This window comes from Lepidochelys kempii, chromosome 26, assembly GCF_965140285.1.
Source record: "Lepidochelys kempii isolate rLepKem1 chromosome 26, rLepKem1.hap1, whole genome shotgun sequence".
NCBI lineage: Eukaryota > Metazoa > Chordata > Testudines > Cheloniidae > Lepidochelys > Lepidochelys kempii.
The window spans coordinates 11,046,300-11,064,880 of NC_136405.1; the positions used below are offsets into that span (position 1 = coordinate 11,046,300).

Sequence of the window (18,581 nt, forward strand, 5' to 3'; positions counted from 1 at the left end):
ACTCGGGGGGGGGGGGGTCACATCCCTGAGCGAGGAAGTTGTAGCGCTGTAAATTGCCATTGTAAACAAGCCCTTCGAAATCTAGTCTCATAAACTGAATCCACATTTGTTCTGAAATAAAAGAAAAGCACTAATTTGACTGAGAGGACGTTGGAACAAATTATTTACTGCAGAGCCGTTACCAGAGAATTCAGTCTCCTACTACTGACCAGCAGTTAGAGCAAGGGACTTTTGAGTTCTATGCCTTGCTTAGCACTGCATGACCTTGAGCGAGTCACTTGATTTCTCTGTGATGGGTAAACTTAGTCTACAAAACGGCTGCTGTGAAGCTTAACGGGCTGAGATCCAACAGAAGCTTTATTTATTTCTAATAGCAGCAGCAACATGCTAAGCACTTGTACAAACACAAAATGAAATGTCCCTGCCTCAGACAGCTCACAATGTAAACCATTATTGCTACTGCAAGTAATCACAGTATTTAGGGACTGTCTACACAAGAAGTTATTCTGGAACAGGACTTAACTCACTTGGGTTAAGCTAAACAGAAACAAGGCACTCTTGTTCTACAATAAGAGCGTCAACACATGGAGTTATTCAGGAACAACTGTTCTTGAATGACTTCGTGTGTACATAAGCTCTAAGGCAGGGGTCTCAAACTTGCGGCCCATCTGCGGCCTGCAAACCTCCCCAGTATGGCCCGTGGGGCTCCAGCAGTTTTGAGGCCAGGTCTCTGCCTTGCTGCCCCTCCCCCTGCCCCCGCACTAGCGATTTATAATGGCCCGGGGCCCCGGCAGCACGGCGGAGCTGAGCAGCATCTGCCAGCCCCACGGCGTGGCAGGGCTGTGCCTCTGCGCGCTGCTCCTGCCCCGAGCGCCCCTGCAGCCAGTGGAAAGCTGTGGGGGCAGTGCCTGGGGGCAGCAGTGCACGGAGGCCCCCCCCCGGCCCACCCCACCTTGGAGCCCCACGTAAGCGCCACACCGCCCGACCCCCTCCCAGAGCCTGCGCCCCAAACCCTTTCCCACACACCCCTCCCGCCCCCAAACTCCCTCCCAGAGCCTGCACCCCCTCCCCGCACCCCCTCCTATGCCTACACTCCCTCCCAGAGCCTGCACCCCCACCCCTTTCCCATACTCACCCTCCTGCCCCCAAACTCCCTCCCAGAGCCTGCACCCCCTCCCCGCACCCCCTCCTACGCCTACACTCCCTCCCAGAGCCTGCGCCCCAAACCCTTTCCCACACACCCCTCCCGCCCCCAAACTCCCTCCCAGAGCCTGCACCCCCTCCCCGCACCCCCTCCTACGCCTACACTCCCTCCCAGAGCCTGCACCCCCACCCCTTTCCCATACTCACCCTCCTGCCCCCAAACTCCCTCCCAGAGCCTGCACCCCCTCCCCGCACCCCCTCCTACGCCTACACTCCCTCCCAGAGCCTGCACCCCCACCCCTTTCCCATACTCACCCTCCTGCCCCCAAACTCCCTCCCAGAGCCTGCACCCCTCCCCCCTGCACCAAGCACCCAAATTCCATCCCAGAGCCTGCACCCCAGACCCCATCTCCCACCCAAAGTCCCTCCCCGAGCCCAACCTCTCACCTCTTCTGCACCCAAACTGCCTCCCAGAGCCTGCACCCCAATCCCCTACCCCAGTCCTCCTCCCCGACCCAAACTCCCAGAGCCTTAGGTAGGTGGGGGAGCTGTGGAGGGGAGGGCAGTTCTGGGCAGCAGGAGTGACATTACTGGCCTGCTGGGAGGATTTGAGGACTGGCACTGACCCTAAGGTAAATTGAGTTTGAGACCCCTGCTCTTAGGCAATGTTAATTTACTGTGTATTTGTACCATGCTGTAAGGTTGCCTTATATTTTTAGAAAAAAGAACAGGAGTACCTGTGGCACCTTAGAGACGAACCAATTTATCTGAGCATAAGCTTTCCTGAGCTACAGCTCACTTCATCAGCTGTAGCTCACGAAAGCTTATGCTCAAATAAATTGGTTCGTCTCTAAGGTGCCACAAGTCCTCCTGTTCTTTTTGCGAATACAGACTAACACGGCTGCTACTCTGAAACCTGTTATATTTTTAGAGTAATTCCTACTATCCTACTAGTTCATCCATGCACTAACACTAAAGGACTCCTTTGTCCTAATGATAATGATTAAGGTCTTGATCTTGGAACGAGCTCTGTCTGTGCAGAATTTGTTGCAATAACAGGGCCTAAATTAGATCAAACACACACACACCTGGTTAAATAAAGGTTTCAGAGTAGCAGCTGTGTTAGTCTGTATTCGCAAAAAGAAAAGGAGGACTTGTGGCACCTTAGAGACTAACCAATTTATTTGAGCATAACCTTTCGTGAGCTACAGCTCACTAACTCACGAAAGCTTATGCTCAAATAAATTTGTTAGTCTCTAAGGTGTCACAAGTGCTCCTTTTCTGGTTAAATAAAAACACCTTACAAACTGGGAGAGGGGAGGGAAGCAAGGACTTCTCTACAAATGAAACTGATGGAGAAACCAAACGCCAAAACATGTTCTAATATTAACCACGAAACCTAGGCACCAAAAGAAAGTAGTACATAAGGTAGGTATAACTTAATCCTACCTCAGCACAGGGAGATGGACTTGATGGTTTCTTGACATCCCTTCCAGCCCTATATTTCTATGTTTCTTTAACCAATGCACAATTCTGTGAGATGCCAATCACCCCGAATTTCTATGTACTCCACCGGGAGTAGCGGGGGCTCAACATCCTGCAGGATTGGATCCCTGTCATTTACCTGCTGGTTTCAACTGGAAAACTCTGTGAACCACTGAGTGACGAGAAGATGCTAAGTCTGTGCAGCGATACTCAACTGATGGGCAGAAATGAGCAGATGATTGTTATTATGGCTGCAGCCTACAGATAGGATAGTTAGCTTACTTTTACATCATCGGCTTTTCAAAGTACCTAAGAAAGCGAGCAGGAAAAACATCCATTTTGTGGAGGAACAATACTTGTGCACCAGATGGCTTCTTTACTGCCCAAATACATGTAAGTGTCCTTATATATGAAAGACACGATTTTTCCAAATTAAAGGATATTATTGTTCCATCAAATCTAGCATCCTACCTCAAGTAGTTGCCATTAGCTGATGCCTCAGAGAAAAGCACCTAACTAGTTGTGCAATGGTGTTAATGGGATGAAAAAAAAACCCCTCCTTCCTGACGCTTGCAGCAATCATCAGATAGATTACATCCTGAATAACTACAAACAATATTAGACCTAAAATTATTCAGCCTTTAAAAAAAAAAGTCCCGCTATAGTATTTTACTGGTTTGATTATTTACAGACTATTAGGCCAGATCATTTTACAAAACCTGTTTTCAAACTATTTCTGAGGTCAGTCTGAACTGGTTAAGGGCATCCACACCACAGACTCACTTCATCCATCCGGATTACAGCCAGCAAACTGATTTGCCCTGTGAGTACTGCATTACAGAAGCCTTGTATAACCAAACCTTACCAGCCCAACCACCAAATCCACACATCTGCCCCTTGCCATGATGATTGTGATGAATAAAATATTATATTTGCCCTTAACAAAAACAAAAAAACGAACAAAAATAAATCTTACTTGCCCCAGGCAAGAAGGCAATAGCATTACAAAGGCTGGATCATTTGCTATGGGTGCAACCAAACAGGTTCAGATTTCCTGATAAAGTACTTGCCTTAAGTATGCATCCGATGAAGTGAGCTGTAGCTCAGGAAAGCTTATGCTCAAATAAATTGGTTAGTCTCTAAGGTGCCACAAGTACTCCTTTTTTTAGATAAGCTATTACCAGCAGGAGAGTGGGGTGGGAGGAGGTATTGTTTCATGGTCTCTGTGTATATAATGTCTTCTGCAGTTTCCACAGTATGCATCCGATGAAGTGAGCTGTAGCTCACGAAAGCTTATGCTCAAATAAATTGGTTAGTCTCTAAGGTGCCACAAGTATTCCTTTTCTTTTTGCGAATACAGACTAACATGGCTGTTACTCTGAAACCTATTTCCCCATGTTTATTCCCCCCCCACCCCCTTCCCTTCATCAGACATTCTTGTTAACTGCTGGAAATGGCCCATCTTGATTATCAATACAAAGAGAGCCCTTCCCCCCCCCCCACTCTCCTGCTGGTGATAGCTCACTTTACCTGATCACTCTCATTATAGTGTGTATGGTAACACCCATTGTTCCATGTTCTCTGTGTATATAAATCTCCCCACTGTATTTTCCATTGCATGCATCCGATGAAGTGAGCTGTAGCTCACGAAAGCTTATGCTCAAATAAATTGGTTAGTCTCTAAGGTGCCACAAGTCCTCCTTTTCTTTTTGCGAATACAAACTAACACGGCTGTTACTCTGATACTTGCCTTAAGGTATTTGAACTTTAAGTCATCCATGCATTCAGATTTCAGGACCACTATTGCCAAGAGAGCAGAGCTAATAGGGTGAATGTAAAGTTAACAGCAACTGTTATGATCTATTTAGGTTCTTATTTACATCCTCCTAATATAAGCATGCCTTCTAAACCATAGGTGGGCAAACTACAGCCTGCGGGACCCTCCTGCCTGGCCCCTAAGCCCCCGGCCCCTCCCCTGATTTTCCCCCTCTCCCAAAGCCTCAGCTCACTGTGCTCTGGGTGGCACGGCTGCGAGCTCTTGCCGGGCAATGCAGCTGCAGAGCCGCGGCCTGACCCGGTGCTCTGTGCTGCACGGTGGCGTGGCTGGCTCCAGCCGGGCGGTGCAGCTGCCTGTCCTGGTGCTCTGGACGGCGTGGCTGCAGCACCCTGAGCCACCGGTGCTCCAGGAAGCATGGTAAGGGGGCAGGAGGGGTTGGATAGCGGGGCAGGTGTGTGGATAGGGGTTGGGGCAGTCGGAGGGCAGGGAACAGGGGGGTTGAATGGGGGCAGGGTTCAAGGGGGGCAGTCAAGAAGGAGGGGGGGTTGGATGGGGCTTTGGGGGGCAGTCAGGGGCGGGAGGTCTGGGGGCGGTCAGGGAATGGGGGGGTTGGATGGGGCAGGTACTCAGGTGTGAGAAGCAGGGGGGGCCAGATAGGGGGAGGTGGCTTGGCCACACCTGGCTGTTTGGGGAGGCACAGCCTCCCCTAACCGGCCCTCCATACAATTTCGGAAACCTGATGTGGCCGTCAGGCCAAAGAGTTTGCCCGCCCCGTTCTAAACCATTTAGTGATTAAACTAGTTTAAGAAATCACAGGCGAGACACTAAAGTAGATAAATGTTCTCAGTTCTTTCAGGTTGTATTTTTAGCTAGCCACAATTTTTACAATAAATCAGGGGCCCTGTAGAACTTTACAGATATTGCTATGCTGAATAACATTACCCCTCCGAACTAGAGCTGGCTGCAACACAGGATGTCAGTTTTACTCAGGACCTACCCAAGTTCCCAGGGGCAGCACCTCCACAAAGACTATCCAAAGCCCTCAGTCTCCCAGGGCAGCTAGCTATTCAGACTAGTCAACTCGCAAGCAGGTAGCTTGGGGAGAAAGCTGGCTCAAGAGTCTGGAAACACTGGGGTTCCTGTCCCAGAGCTGTTACAGATCCACAGACACTGGAAACCTGCCCCAGAACCTTCAGGCTCCCAGCTCTGTGTCAGTAAGCTTGAAAGCTCGGAGCCCTCTCCCTCCCCGCAAAGATTTCCAGCCTGCAGGACTGGAGGCTAGACACAAAGAGCCCTGGCTAGAGCCAGGGTTCCCAGTGCTTCCAAATTTCTTGCTAACAAGCTGGGAATCCTAAAGTCCTGAGAGCCCCACCTCAAGCTGGGTCTCCCAGGGCTTCCCAGGCACCAGAAATTTCAGATTCAATGACATTTCCAACCAGCTCTACTCAGAGCAGGAACAGAACTCAGGCCCTCCTGCTCCAAAAGCAAAGGCCCCTGTCACTTGACCAACAGGAGAAGCCGACGGCTGTTGTTAGTACAGGACCAAGAACATGCAACTAAATAGTTTAGATTCCATCCAACAGAGGAGAGTTGTCCACAAAAGCACACCAATTCAACATACAGTGGTTTCAAGTAATTTAGCACCCCACTCTCTCCACACACACACAACCTTCATTTTCTACCTTTTTGCATTCCCTGCAGCCAAAGGGTCCCTCACCTTTAATTCTGGCTATGATGATAATCTCTAATTTAACTGTTTCTTTTGGAATTCAACAAAGCTTTCTCAAAGCTAGCTTGCCTCCGATCTTTGCTTCAATGTTTGCAGCGAGGGAGGGAGAAGATCCTACTCTGCTTATATTTTTACATTACATCATAACCCAAACACAACTACGCTAATGCTTCTTTTGTACTCTGTTTTCGATTCTTCGGACAGGAAATCTCTCTGCTTCACCAGGAACGAGATGCGAACACACTGGTACTGCCAAAGCTCTGACACCTTTCATATTACTGAACAAGACATTCCAGCATCCAGGAACAGTTTTGCTTGTATTGAAACAGGGGGGAAATATTTGTGCAGGTATCCAGATCCAAAGGGCACACACTAAACACTGACCCAAAGAATTTTCAGGGTCACCACAATTTTAAAAAATAAATAGCAGAATACTGCACATCTCAAAGGCTGGATTTCCCAGGGGAGAGACTCCCACTGCACCAAAACTAGCAGCATACTTGCAGCAAGCCATTTATAGTAATAATTGTCTATTCTATTCTTAGCATTGTCCCACTTTCCACTTTGAGACAAAATTAGCATAATGTAAGATGGAACACACATTACTGACTACAGCCCTTCATACCCCTCACACTCCCCCTCTAAGCTACATAGCAACCTTTGTGATAACACTTCATGAAAAATTCAAAATCCTCTATTCCCAAGCAGGATGAAGAAATTGTGAAGGCGTGCAAAGCAGATATAAAATATATAAAAGCTAATTTAGTTCAATAACAGGATTTAATTTAAAAATAAAGATGTAGAAAAACTAAAAGGTGGAAACCAAAAAGCAAAAAATACAGCATCAATCTCCAGAGAGACGCAACTCTGAAACTAATGTGACGAAAGAAAAATTGGAACAGGGGGACTTTTTTCTACTCCTGTGTCCAAACTATGGGGGCCAGGGCAAGAAAGATGTTCCCAAATATCATCTCATCGATAAGGGAAATCTGATTATAGATGGGATTTTGAAAAGTGTCTAAGTGCCTTAAGAGCACAAGCCCCATTGACTTATTATTCATATTACCATAGCAAGAGCCCTGCACGGATACAAATTTATATCAGTGGATGTGGATATCCACGGATAACAGCAGCGAAAGGAGCAGAATATGGGGCTGTCGCTCCCAGGAGCCAGTGCCCCACGCCGGCAACTCCTCTGGCAAGGCTGTACCGACCCCAGCCCTTCCACGCAGCTGTCCGAGTTTCCTGTCTGGAGTCGGTCCAGGGCTGGATGCTGGCTCCTGGAAGCAGCAGCCCCACGTTCTGCTCCTTTAGCCACTGCGGTTCCCGGGAGAGCCCTGCAGTTCCGTGGACATAAATTTGTATCTGCACTGGGCTGTAACCATAGCACCTAGAAGCCATAGGTATAGACCGAGACCATATTGTACTAGGCACTATAGGAACATAGATCAAAAAGACAATCCATGCCCCCAAGGAACTTACAATCAAAGTATAAGACAAGAGATTGATACAGACGGATGGGGGAACAAAAGTAAACAATGAGACAACACCGATCATCATAGAGGGCAGTAATATCAGCACACCAGCTTCCTAACTGTTCTCCGATGTTTTGTAGACATCATGGCCAAGGAGAGTTTCGAGGAGGCATTTCAAAGTGGATAATGAGCTAGCTTTGCAGATGTTTACGGAAAGCGCATCACAAGCCTACAGGACAGCATGGGAGAAAGCTTGAAGGTCTTTGTTTTCAAATGTAACAAATGGGCAGTGGAGGCTGGCATTCAGGGCCAACTGGAGATGAGTTTCGACAGCTCCATAGCAAATGAGGGTGGGGGTGCAGGGAATGACTTGTACTCTAAGAGTATGTCTCTACTGCACTCTAAGCCCAGGCTCTGACTCAAGCCCTGTTCTGTCCACACACAAATCAGTCTGACTCGGGTCAGGACACAATCAGAACCAGGGTCCTAGGATCCTTCTAGGTGAGTGGGTCAGAGCCCGAGTCATCCAAAGCCTGTCGTTTTGCCGTGTGGACGCAACCCAAGACACAGACCCTAATCAGAAGATCTGCTGCAGCGTGGACATGTTAGCATGGCTGAGAGACGCAGGTCCAGCAACTGTAAACTCAGGTTTACAATGCGGTGTAAACACTCAAGCGTGGACTCGGAAGCACTGAGTCCATAAGCCCAGTCCCACAGACCTGGATTTACAATGTAGGGTAGAAACACCCTGAATCTTGTCTACACGCCAGAGCTGAACAGAAACTAGTTTAGCTGAGCTGGTGCAAACCGGTGTGGCAAACCTATTCTAGAGAATCCACCCATGGGTTTGCACCAGTTTAAAAAAATCACACTTTTAGCTAAAACCTGTGCAACTGTGTGTTTGGACCAGGCCTTAGGTGCTTTTGAAAACCCTTGTTCCACTAAAAGAAAAGGAGTACTTGTGGCACCTCAAAGACTAACCAATTTATTTGAGCATAAGCTTTCGTGAGCCACAGCTCACTTCATCGGATGCATTCAGTTCCACTGACTTTCACAGCGCTTCTAGCTTTTGAAAATCCCACCCTACAGCCCCAGACAAGACAGAGGACAAAAGTAGCATCACCCTTCGTGCAACCTGCCGCTGAGTCAGATATCGACAAAACCAACAAATGGCCATAGGATGTAGTCCTCTTGTGCACGGGCTTGTTGTTCCGCAACTACTGCTTAGATACTTAAGGTCTCAGCCTTTTCATACTTTGGGAAAGCACTGTTGGCATGAAATGCTATACAAAGTCATTTAAAGTTAGAGATGGTAAAATAATTTCTGATCTGGGAGGAAACTACTGTACATGTATTTACGGTCATCTCTAAAATAATGGACACGTCTCCCAATCTTGAAATAAGTGAGGAACATTTAGTCAATGCATCATTCATCAACTTCATTTTTATACTGAAATTAGCCACACACAGTCCAACTAGGAAATGTACACAGTCCAGTGATTATTTTAATTGTGAGGGTAAAAATTTGCCGGTATGATCTGCCTATTAGTTCTATTTCCCTTCAACAGACTTGTAAGGAACCTCTTTCCAGCAAGGATTAACTGGAAATTTCCTATACCTCTCAGACACAAAGAACTGCCAAAGGGCCACGACCCCTTCCCCACTCCAAGGAGAACTGGGATGCATGAGTGATAAGTTAAACACACACAATCTACAAAAAGAAAAGGAGGACTTGTGGCACCTTTGAGACTAACAAATTTATTTGAGCATAAGCTTTCGTGAACTACAGCTCACCTCATCGGATGCATCCGATGAAGTGAGCTGTAGCTCACGAAAGCTTATAGTCAAATGAATTTGTTAGTCTCTAAGGTGCCAAAAGTCCTCCTTTTCTTTTTGCGGATACAGACTAACAGGACTGCTACTCTGAAACACACAATCTAGTTGCCAACCCTGACTCCTCCCACTACCCCATGCTTTACCACAAAGAAGCATGTAAAGGAAACATATACCCTGAAGCAGGAGACTTGCACACAAACATTAAAGGGCCAGATTTTAAAAAGTTAGTGTGTGTGCGCGCACGTAACATATTCATTTAAAGATCATGTATATCTGCCCTGCCCCTAAGGGCCCCCAAATATCATTATCCACCAACTTCCTAACAAGTCTCACATTCTTGGCCACATGCAGGTTCATCTTATATTAATCATTTCTGGGCTCCCCCCCGTATTTACTCCTTAAACTCTCTATATCGTCCTTTATCCTCCTTATCACTAACTCCTGCCCACAATACTTTCTCCATATCATTCATCCCCTGCTCTCCATGCTTCCCCCTCTCCTACTCGCTTCCCCAGATCCCCACCCCACACTCCTCCGTCCCTACTCATTTCCCCCTAAATCCCCACCTTTGCTCTCCCTGAATTTGCCTTCGATCCCCCATGTCCCCCGAGTTCCCCCACACCCTGCACCCCAGCTCCCCATACATCCCCCACCCACTGCTCCCCGAAGTATCTGCCATGTCCACCACATTCCCCACCCCTTACCCCCACACCCCCCGTATAGCCCCCACATTCCCCCGTATATCCCCACCCCCATATATATCCCCCTGTATACCCCCACCCCTTACCCCCGGTGTAGCCCCCACGTCCCCCCGTATACTCCCACCCCTTGCCCCCCACGCCCCCCTGGTATAGCCCCCGCGTCCCCCCGTATGTTCCCCTGCGCCCCCCTAGTATAGCCCCTACGTCCCCCCGTATGCCCCCCACGTCCCCCTGGTATAGCCCCCGCGTCCCCCTGTATGTTCCCCTGCGCCCCCCTAGTATAGCCCCTACGTCCCCCCGTATGCCCCCCACGTCCCCCTGGTATAGCCCCCGTGTCCCCCTGTATGTTCCCCTGCGCCCCCCTAGTATAGCCCCTACGTCCCCCCGTATGCCCCCCACGTCCCCCTGGTATAGCCCCCGTGTCCCCCCGTATGTTCCCCTGCGCCCCCCTAGTATAGCCCCTACGTCCCCCCGTATGCCCCCCACGTCCCCCTGGTATAGCCCCCGCGTCCCCCCATATGCCCCCACCCCTTGCCCCCCACGTCCCCCTGGTATAGCCCCCACCCCCATATATATCCCCCTGTATACCCCCACCCCTTACCCCCTGGTGTAGCCCCCACGTCCCCCCGTATACCCCCACCCCTTGCCCCCCACGTCCCCCCGGTATAGCCCCCGCGTCCCCCCCCATACCCCCACCCCCATATATATCCCCCTGTATACCCCCACCCCTTACCCCCCGGTATAGCCCCCGCGTCCCCCCGTATGCCCCCACCCCTTGCTCCCCACGTCCCCCTGGTGTAGCCCCCGCGTCCCCCCGTATATTCCCCTCACACACCCCGTGTCCCCCCGCCGCCCGCTCCCCCGGCGGGGTCCCTACCGCACATGGTGCCTACGGGACGGGACGGGACGGGACGGCTCGGCTCAGCTCGGCTCGGCTCTGCGGGCCGGCGGGGGCCGCTCTTCCTGCGGGGCCGCGGCCGGGGGCGGAGCAGGCCGGGGCCGGGGGCGCAGGCTCCCCGCGCTCCCTGCCATTGGGCCCGGCCCGCGCCGCGCCCCGCCCCGCCGGCCGGCCCCGCCCGAAGCTCCGCCGTGGCGCCTGGGACGTGGCAGGCCGGGGCCGGATCCGGATTCGGATCCGGATCCGCCGGCGGGGGGGAGGAGAGAGGGAGAAGGGAAGCAGAGGAGGGAGGGGTTAGGGAAGGAGGGAAGGGAAATGGGGGTGGGGTGGACAAGGGGAAAAGAGGAAAGGGGGGGCATCAGCAGAAAGTAGGACCAGCCCCCCAACCCCAACAAACATGACCCCAGCCGCTGGCTCCCCCCTGTGAGATGAGTTTGTGGGGTTTCAGGACACTTCCTGCCTCACTGGAAAGGCCGCACTTGGCCCTGACCGTGCACCAGCCTGGAGACTAGGGTGACCATTTTATAGGGACAGGCCCCCTCATGGGGGCTTTTTCTTATAGAGGGTCCTATGACACCCCCCAACACAACCCGTGTCCTGATTTTTCACACTTGCTCTCTGGTCAGCCTACTGGAGACCAAACTCCCTCGTGCATCTGAAGAAGTGGGGTTTTTTTTACCCACAAAAGCTTATGCCCAAATAATGTGTCACTGACCTCCTCCTTGTTTTTGTGGATACAGACTAATAGGGCTACCTCTCTGCTACGAACTCCCCTCTGCACTTTCCGGCAAGGCTCGGAGGGCCGCATGGGAGAAGTCTGCTCCTAGACTCTACTAGAGCGGCATGTCCTCACCTAAGAAAAGCTGTATTTTTAACCAGGCCTTGGGGGCACCTGTGACTCGGTGGGCACGCTAACCTATACCCAAGCATGCCCTCCATGGCAAGGGAACAGCATCAGTATCCCCCACAAAAGCCAAAAACTATTCAGGTTTCAGAGTAGCAGCCGTGTTAGCCTGTATCCGCAAAAAGAACAGGAGTACTTGTGGCACCTGAGAGATTGAAAAATGTATTAGAGCATAAGCTTTCGTGGGTTACAGCCCACTTCATCAGATGCATAGAATGGAACATATAGTAAGAAGATAGATATATATATATACAGACAAGGTGGAAGTTGCCATACAAATTGTAAGAGGCTAATTAATTAACTTTTGTCATGATAGTCAAGATTGCCCATTTAGACAGTTGACAAGAAGGTGTGAGGATACTTAACATGGGGAAATATATTCAATATGTGTAATGACCCAGCCACTCCCAGTCTCTGTTCAAACCCAAGTTAATGGTATCTAGAACTATTCAGTTACAGCCAACATCCAGGTAATGGGGGCAGAGAGTGTGGAGGAAGTAACGGGCTATTAATTGGGCCTCATCCAATTTCTGGGTCTGAATCATGAAACCTAAAAAATGAGTTTAATAATAAGGTGGTGTCTAAAGGATTATTATTTAACCACAAGGTGGGTGAGGGAATACCTTTTATTGGACCAATTTCTGTGGGTGAAAGAGACAAGCTTCCAAGCTACACAGAGCTTTTTTTCAGGTCAGCTGAAGAAAAGCTTTGTGTAGCTTGCCAAGCAAAGCACGGTACAAATACCAAAGAAGATACAGTCCCTGCCCGTAAGAAATTATAGTCTAAAAACCTTGGATTGACAACACTTCAGACATATTACACACCACATGATCAAGGATAGGAAGGACCAAGACCAGGACATTTGGGCGGGGATGTTCGTCAGATTATTATTAAAGTCCAGGACTGATCAAAGCTTTTGCTTTATTATAGAACACAGCTAAGGGCCATGCTATACTATAAACTAAAATCACATAAGTAACTATGTTAGGGGACAACAGAGTTTTGGAAGGTAGGTAGGGATCTTGTTACAACGTGAAAAGTCTGCTACTGTGGCCATCATGGGCCTCCTATTGAGCAACATTTGAAAGTAGTAAAATACATTCTGGGGTACGCATAAAAGAAATAAGAGCAATCAGTTCATCCTAAATGAAACTGCTGAATGTTTAGAAGAGACAGAAGTAATAACATGTTGAAGACGTTAACTAACTCCCCCCTCATAGACTACCTGGCCCTGCCCATCCTCAATGAAGGACTTGATACTCTTGAGTAAAAAACAACAAAGTCATGTGACTGCTCGGAAGTCACAGTCAGATTTCTTGTGCACTCAGGCACAACCCTAGCAACCAATCACACTTTGCACATTGTAAATCCCTGGGGATTGGAGTTTAGAACTCAGGTTTGGTAATTAGCTGTAACACCAACTGCCCGATTTACCACCTTTACTTGGGTGGAACTTTGACTAGACAGCAGGGAATGAGAGAAGTCCGAACACACTGAGTGGCAGGTGAGTATGGTAGGAGGACTCCTATGACAGTAAGAGAAGAGTATGTGTTTTTTTAAGTCAGTGATGGTGTTAATAGTGATGCTTCATCAAAGCATTAATTAAGCCTCGACATTTATTATTTGTATTACTCCATTTTATAGACAGTTAAACTAAGGTACTGAAAAATTATGCAATTTGCTTGAATTCACAGTGACTGGAACTCCTAACTGTCAGTCCCGCCTGTTCTAACCCCTAGATAACACTGTAAAATAATGATAAAGTTGAAAATAAGACGTATATTGCTGGCAGAAGAGCTCCAGTCTAGTGACAAAATATTAAACATCTAAAAGAATAAACAATATGCATCTAAAAATTAAAGTCTCTATCAAATACTATGCAAAAGAACTATTTAAAGAGCAGTAAATGGAGACCCTACACTGCAAAAAGCTGAAGAAGCCATTCTTGAAAATGACAGGCAACGTGTCCCTATGTGTAAATTCTGAAAAAGCAAGCTTTTGGCAAGTACAAAAGCAAATGAAATTTCCTACAATTTAAAAAATCTCAGTGACAACAGTTTTATTGAAAAAAAAATAAACAACCCCATGCTGATTTTGAAAACCAGTCTTGCAACTCTAAGTTGAAATTGACTTGAAAAATACAAAAGTAAACACCCAGGATACATAGCAAGTAAATTGCATACTCATTCATCAAGTACGGTGAAACTAGTAACCTAAATAAATTACACATTTTTACAACATGATTTTTCAGTATTTATTTAAAATCAAGCTGTTTAGTCCCCCCCGCCCCTTCTAAAGGTGGAGTGTTGACCTTAAATTTTTATTTTATTCATTTTTTTCTGTGACTCCATGTGATCCTACCTTAACAGATTCTAATTAAGGGACAATAGAAATGGTGCGCCCTTTGACAGGCAATAATCGAGATTCTGAGTGAGCAGATTACACGACTGAGTAGTTCCTGACAATAAAAGAACCGGTTTCTGGAGGGGGGAGTGAGGGGGCGCGAGAGGAATCTACCAATATATCATCATAGCACAACTGAGAACGAATAGAAATAAACTCTCCTTCCATCCCCTCATAACTCATTGACATTGTAGGATCTATTTGGCCAATGAAACATGAATGATTTATGAGGAGAGGCTGAGTGAACTTAGATTATTTAGTCTGCAGAAGAGAAGAATGAGGGGGGATTTGATATCTGCTTTCAACTACCTGAAAGGGGGTTCCCAAAGAGGATGGATCTAGGCTATTCTCAATAGTAGCAGATGACAGAACAAGGAGTAATGGTCTCAAGTTGAAGTGGGGGAGGTTTAGGTTGGATATTAGGAACAACTTTTTCACTAGGAGGGTGGTGAAGCACTGGAATGGGTTACCTAGGGAGGTGGTGGAATCTCCTTCCTTTGAGGTTTTTAAGGTCAGGCTTGGCAAAGCCCTGGCTGGGATGATTTTGTTGGGGATTGGTCCTGCTTTGAGCAGGGGGTTGGACTAGATGACCTCCTGAGGTCCCTTCCAACCCTGATGTTCTATGATTCTAATGTCATCCCCATTAACCTCAAAGCACCACCATCCACATTTTCGCAGCCAATGTGTGAAACAGACTCAATCCATCCACTACTTTCTTTCACAGTTGTGCTTTTTTTTTTTTTTTTTTGCTGTTCCATGCTGACTTAGGCTGCAAGACCACCCCAGCATTTTGCAGTTCCCCATGCTGAAACTCACTGCTGAATTTAATATGAGCCAGTGGCAACAATGAAGCAGATGACAGAACGAGGAGAACAAGGAGTAATGGTCTCAAGTTGCAGTGGGGGAGGTTTAGATTGGATATTAGGAAAAACTTTTTCACTAAGAGGGTGGTGAAACACTGGAATGCGTTACCTAGGGAGGTGGTAGAATCTCCTTCCTTAGAGGTTTTTAAGGTCAGGCTTGACAAAGCCCTGGCTGGGATGATTTAACTGGGAATTGGTCCTGCTTCAAGCAGGGGGTTGGACTAGATGACCTTCTGGGGTCCCTTCCAACCCTGATATTCTATGATTCTATGAATTGAGAGGTGCCTTGATTTATTTTTTTTCAGTGACGTCAATGGGAGTTTTGTCAACTTGAGTGGGAGCAGGGTCAGGACTAAATCAAGGCCTCCAAAGCACCCAAATAAATGCATACTGTATGTTCATTAGCACCACAGTAGATCATGAGTGTATTTACTACTAAAATGCTACCCACATAGGCACTTTAGAAAAACTATAGACAGATGTCATGCCAAGGGTATTCTAAGCCGAGACTGAACAGGCAGGAGACATAGGCCATGTTTCTAGGTGTGTACGCCCCAGGAACTAGGAATGGACTTCATACACCACCCCTTGTGCAGATCCTTAATGGTACATATAACTTTGTGGACTGGGTTACCTAAAGACAGTATACACATACAATGACACTCAGGGTCAGTTCTAGGGTGACCAAATAGCAAGTATGAAAAATCAGGATGGAGGTGGGGGATAATAGGTCCTATATAAGAAAAAGCCCCAAATATCAGGAATGTCCCTATAAACTGACTGGTCACCCTCGTCAGTGCTAAGGGCAAGCAGAGCAGTTGCTGTGGGTGCCAGCTTCCAGGGGGCACCGTACAGCTGTGCCACTTGAATTTTTTGGCTGGTTTCCACCTCTCCCTGCTCAACCACTTCTGCCGACTCTGCTTTTGCAAGCTGTTTGTGCACTCATTCTTGAAATGGTTACATCCCTTTTCCCCCACAATGGCCAAAATTAGGCCACAAGGTTTTTGTTCTTATTCCAAGCCCTGCTCTGCACTCTTTTTAAACCAGTCTAACTATTTCAGCTGGGGGGGGGGTGATTTTTGACCAAAATCGATGTATCACCTACTATGTACGCAGTCATACCAATATAAAGATGTTTGATACCAGCATAGCTTATTCCTGTACAGGAATAGCTACACTGGTATGGTTTAAGTGGTATAACTTTCTAGTGGAGATATGGCCCAAGTGTATTACCAGCAGAAAAAAAGCAAAGGAAAACGTTTACATAGCTGTCTGACAAACGCAGAGTTTGGAAATATAACATTAACTGCAGTGCTCTGGGTAAAACCCTGAACGGAGTAATCTTGGCATATAAATTTTGTCTAAAGTCCTGAGCTTCAGATGGCCATCTACGCACCTGCTACGCAAAAAAATCCAGAACAATTTAATCTTTTGCAATCTTTGATGACACATACATTTTGAATAAGTGACTGTTAGGTAATCTGAGCTATTTCTTCCTGTTGCTGGGCTGAAAGTACCTGCTTCATGAATCCCATCACAGAGGGTTATGTTTGCTGATTGCTTCACATCATGCAAAGTTCTATTTCCAGAGGTACTGCCATATAAAAAGACATAGCAAGCTAGTTTCCTCCTGAGGCATGGAATGAATCACATCCTGTGAAAAAGCAGGTATTCTATCTCCTGTGAACAGTTTCAAGATGATGAGAATTTAGATAGCTGTAATTGACTGTCTATAAAAGAGGAGAGCTGTATTAGCTTAGTTTGTGTGGATCTTTTTTTTTTTAATCTTGTGGAATATTTTGAATGTATAAGTATCTGCAAAGTAAGTGCAAGCGAAGGTGTCAGTGACAACCCTTAGCTCTTGAATTTTTCCGCAGAATTGTAAATGTACTGATGTATGATATTCATATTAGAGATTCGCTAGCAGAATCTTATTTTCATTTGTCATAAGTGTTTTAAATATATTTTTATTCCAAGCGCTATCCCATAGTACCACTTTGATTTTTTAAAGTCCAGCAATTCAAAATATGGCTTAAGTGACTGTCAGCTACGGCACTTGGAGTTGTACTTACGGCAGACTGTAGCAGACCCATTTCAGAAGCCAGTCTTCTGGGTTTGGCACTCCTACTCTTGGAAAATCGCAGAAGCAGGGTTCTTTTGAAGGAGCTTGACATCTTTCATGCAGAACTTTGAATGTCCAGAGTGAAATTCCCAATGATCTGAACTGATAATGTTACCAACTTTTAGCTGTCATAAAATCAGAATGTACTATTAAAGATTTATATTAATGTATCATTTACTTACACTGTAAACTCTAGGGGGCAAAGACCATCTTTTTTTATTCTGTTTGTACAGCGTCTAGCACAATGGGGCCCTGGCCCAAGAGTTGGGCTTCTAGGTGCCACTGCAATGCAGGTGGTAATGTCATTGTTATACTGCCACCTAACATTTGTTTTATTCAGTTTCATGAACCAATGCGTTTTTTCACAGAAATCTAACTGTGAGTGTCGTTTTTTTGTTTTTATTTGCTTAGTGAAGATTCATTTGTAAGCATCACTTTGATACTATTAAATTTACATACTAATGCTTACTAACAGAAATTTAGAATGTGAATCCACGGCCATCAATTACTTTTTAAATGGTTGAAGCTGTGTTTCATAAATACATTTTTCCACATATGCACGCAGGTTTTTTAAGCAGCGAATAATACAGTGACCTCAGTTACTTTTGTCTGGGGATACTTTATTGGGAAATGTTGTCCAATGGTTACAGCAGGGTGCTGTGATCAGGATTTATTTGCAGGGCCGAGCTCTCTTATTGACTTGCTGCGTGAACTTGGGCAAGTAACCGCCTCTCTGTACCCCTAGTTTATCCAGGGGTAAGCAGTAGAATATTTATATTACAGTAGCACCTAGGGCCCCCATTGTGCTGGGTGCTGTACATACAGTGAAACAATCCCTGCCCTAATGAGCTTACTATCTAAATAGACAAGACAGATAAAAACAGGAAAAAGCAAGTATTATGCCCATTTCAAGAGAAAAAAAATGAGAGAAACTCAGTGAGTTGGCCAAGGTCACACAGGAAGTCTATGGCACAGCTGGAACTGACATTCAAATCTACTGAGTCCCAGTCCAGTGCTTTAACCACAAAGCTAAAAGGGATTTAATGTGTCTTCATTAATCTTCAACTACAAGTGTAAAATATTAGAGGCCAAATTCAGCCCTCGTCCGTGTACGTACCATTCCCACAGAAGTCAGCACTGGTTACACATCCATAGCAGAGGCAGAATTGAGCCCTTATGGCGTAGATGGCTTAATGCTGCTTAACTAAGCTAATAAAAATACTGACCAAAAGAGATAAAGCACAT

At 46.9% G+C, this 18,581-nt stretch overlaps 1 protein-coding gene across 2 annotated transcripts in view; it reads right to left on the reverse strand.

Moving 5' to 3' along the window:
• The window catches only part of GFPT1 (glutamine--fructose-6-phosphate transaminase 1), a 52,894-nt gene extending 41,749 nt beyond the window's left edge, over positions 1–11,145 (reverse strand). For both annotated transcript variants that reach the window (XM_073325270.2, XM_073325269.2), the window contains exon 1: positions 11,024–11,145. In XM_073325270.2, coding sequence (XP_073181371.1) covers positions 11,024–11,030 — 7 coding nt within the window. In that variant the 5' untranslated portion in view covers positions 11,031–11,145. The remainder of the gene's footprint in view (positions 1–11,023) is intronic.
• Between the last annotated feature and the right edge of the window lie 7,436 nt (positions 11,146–18,581).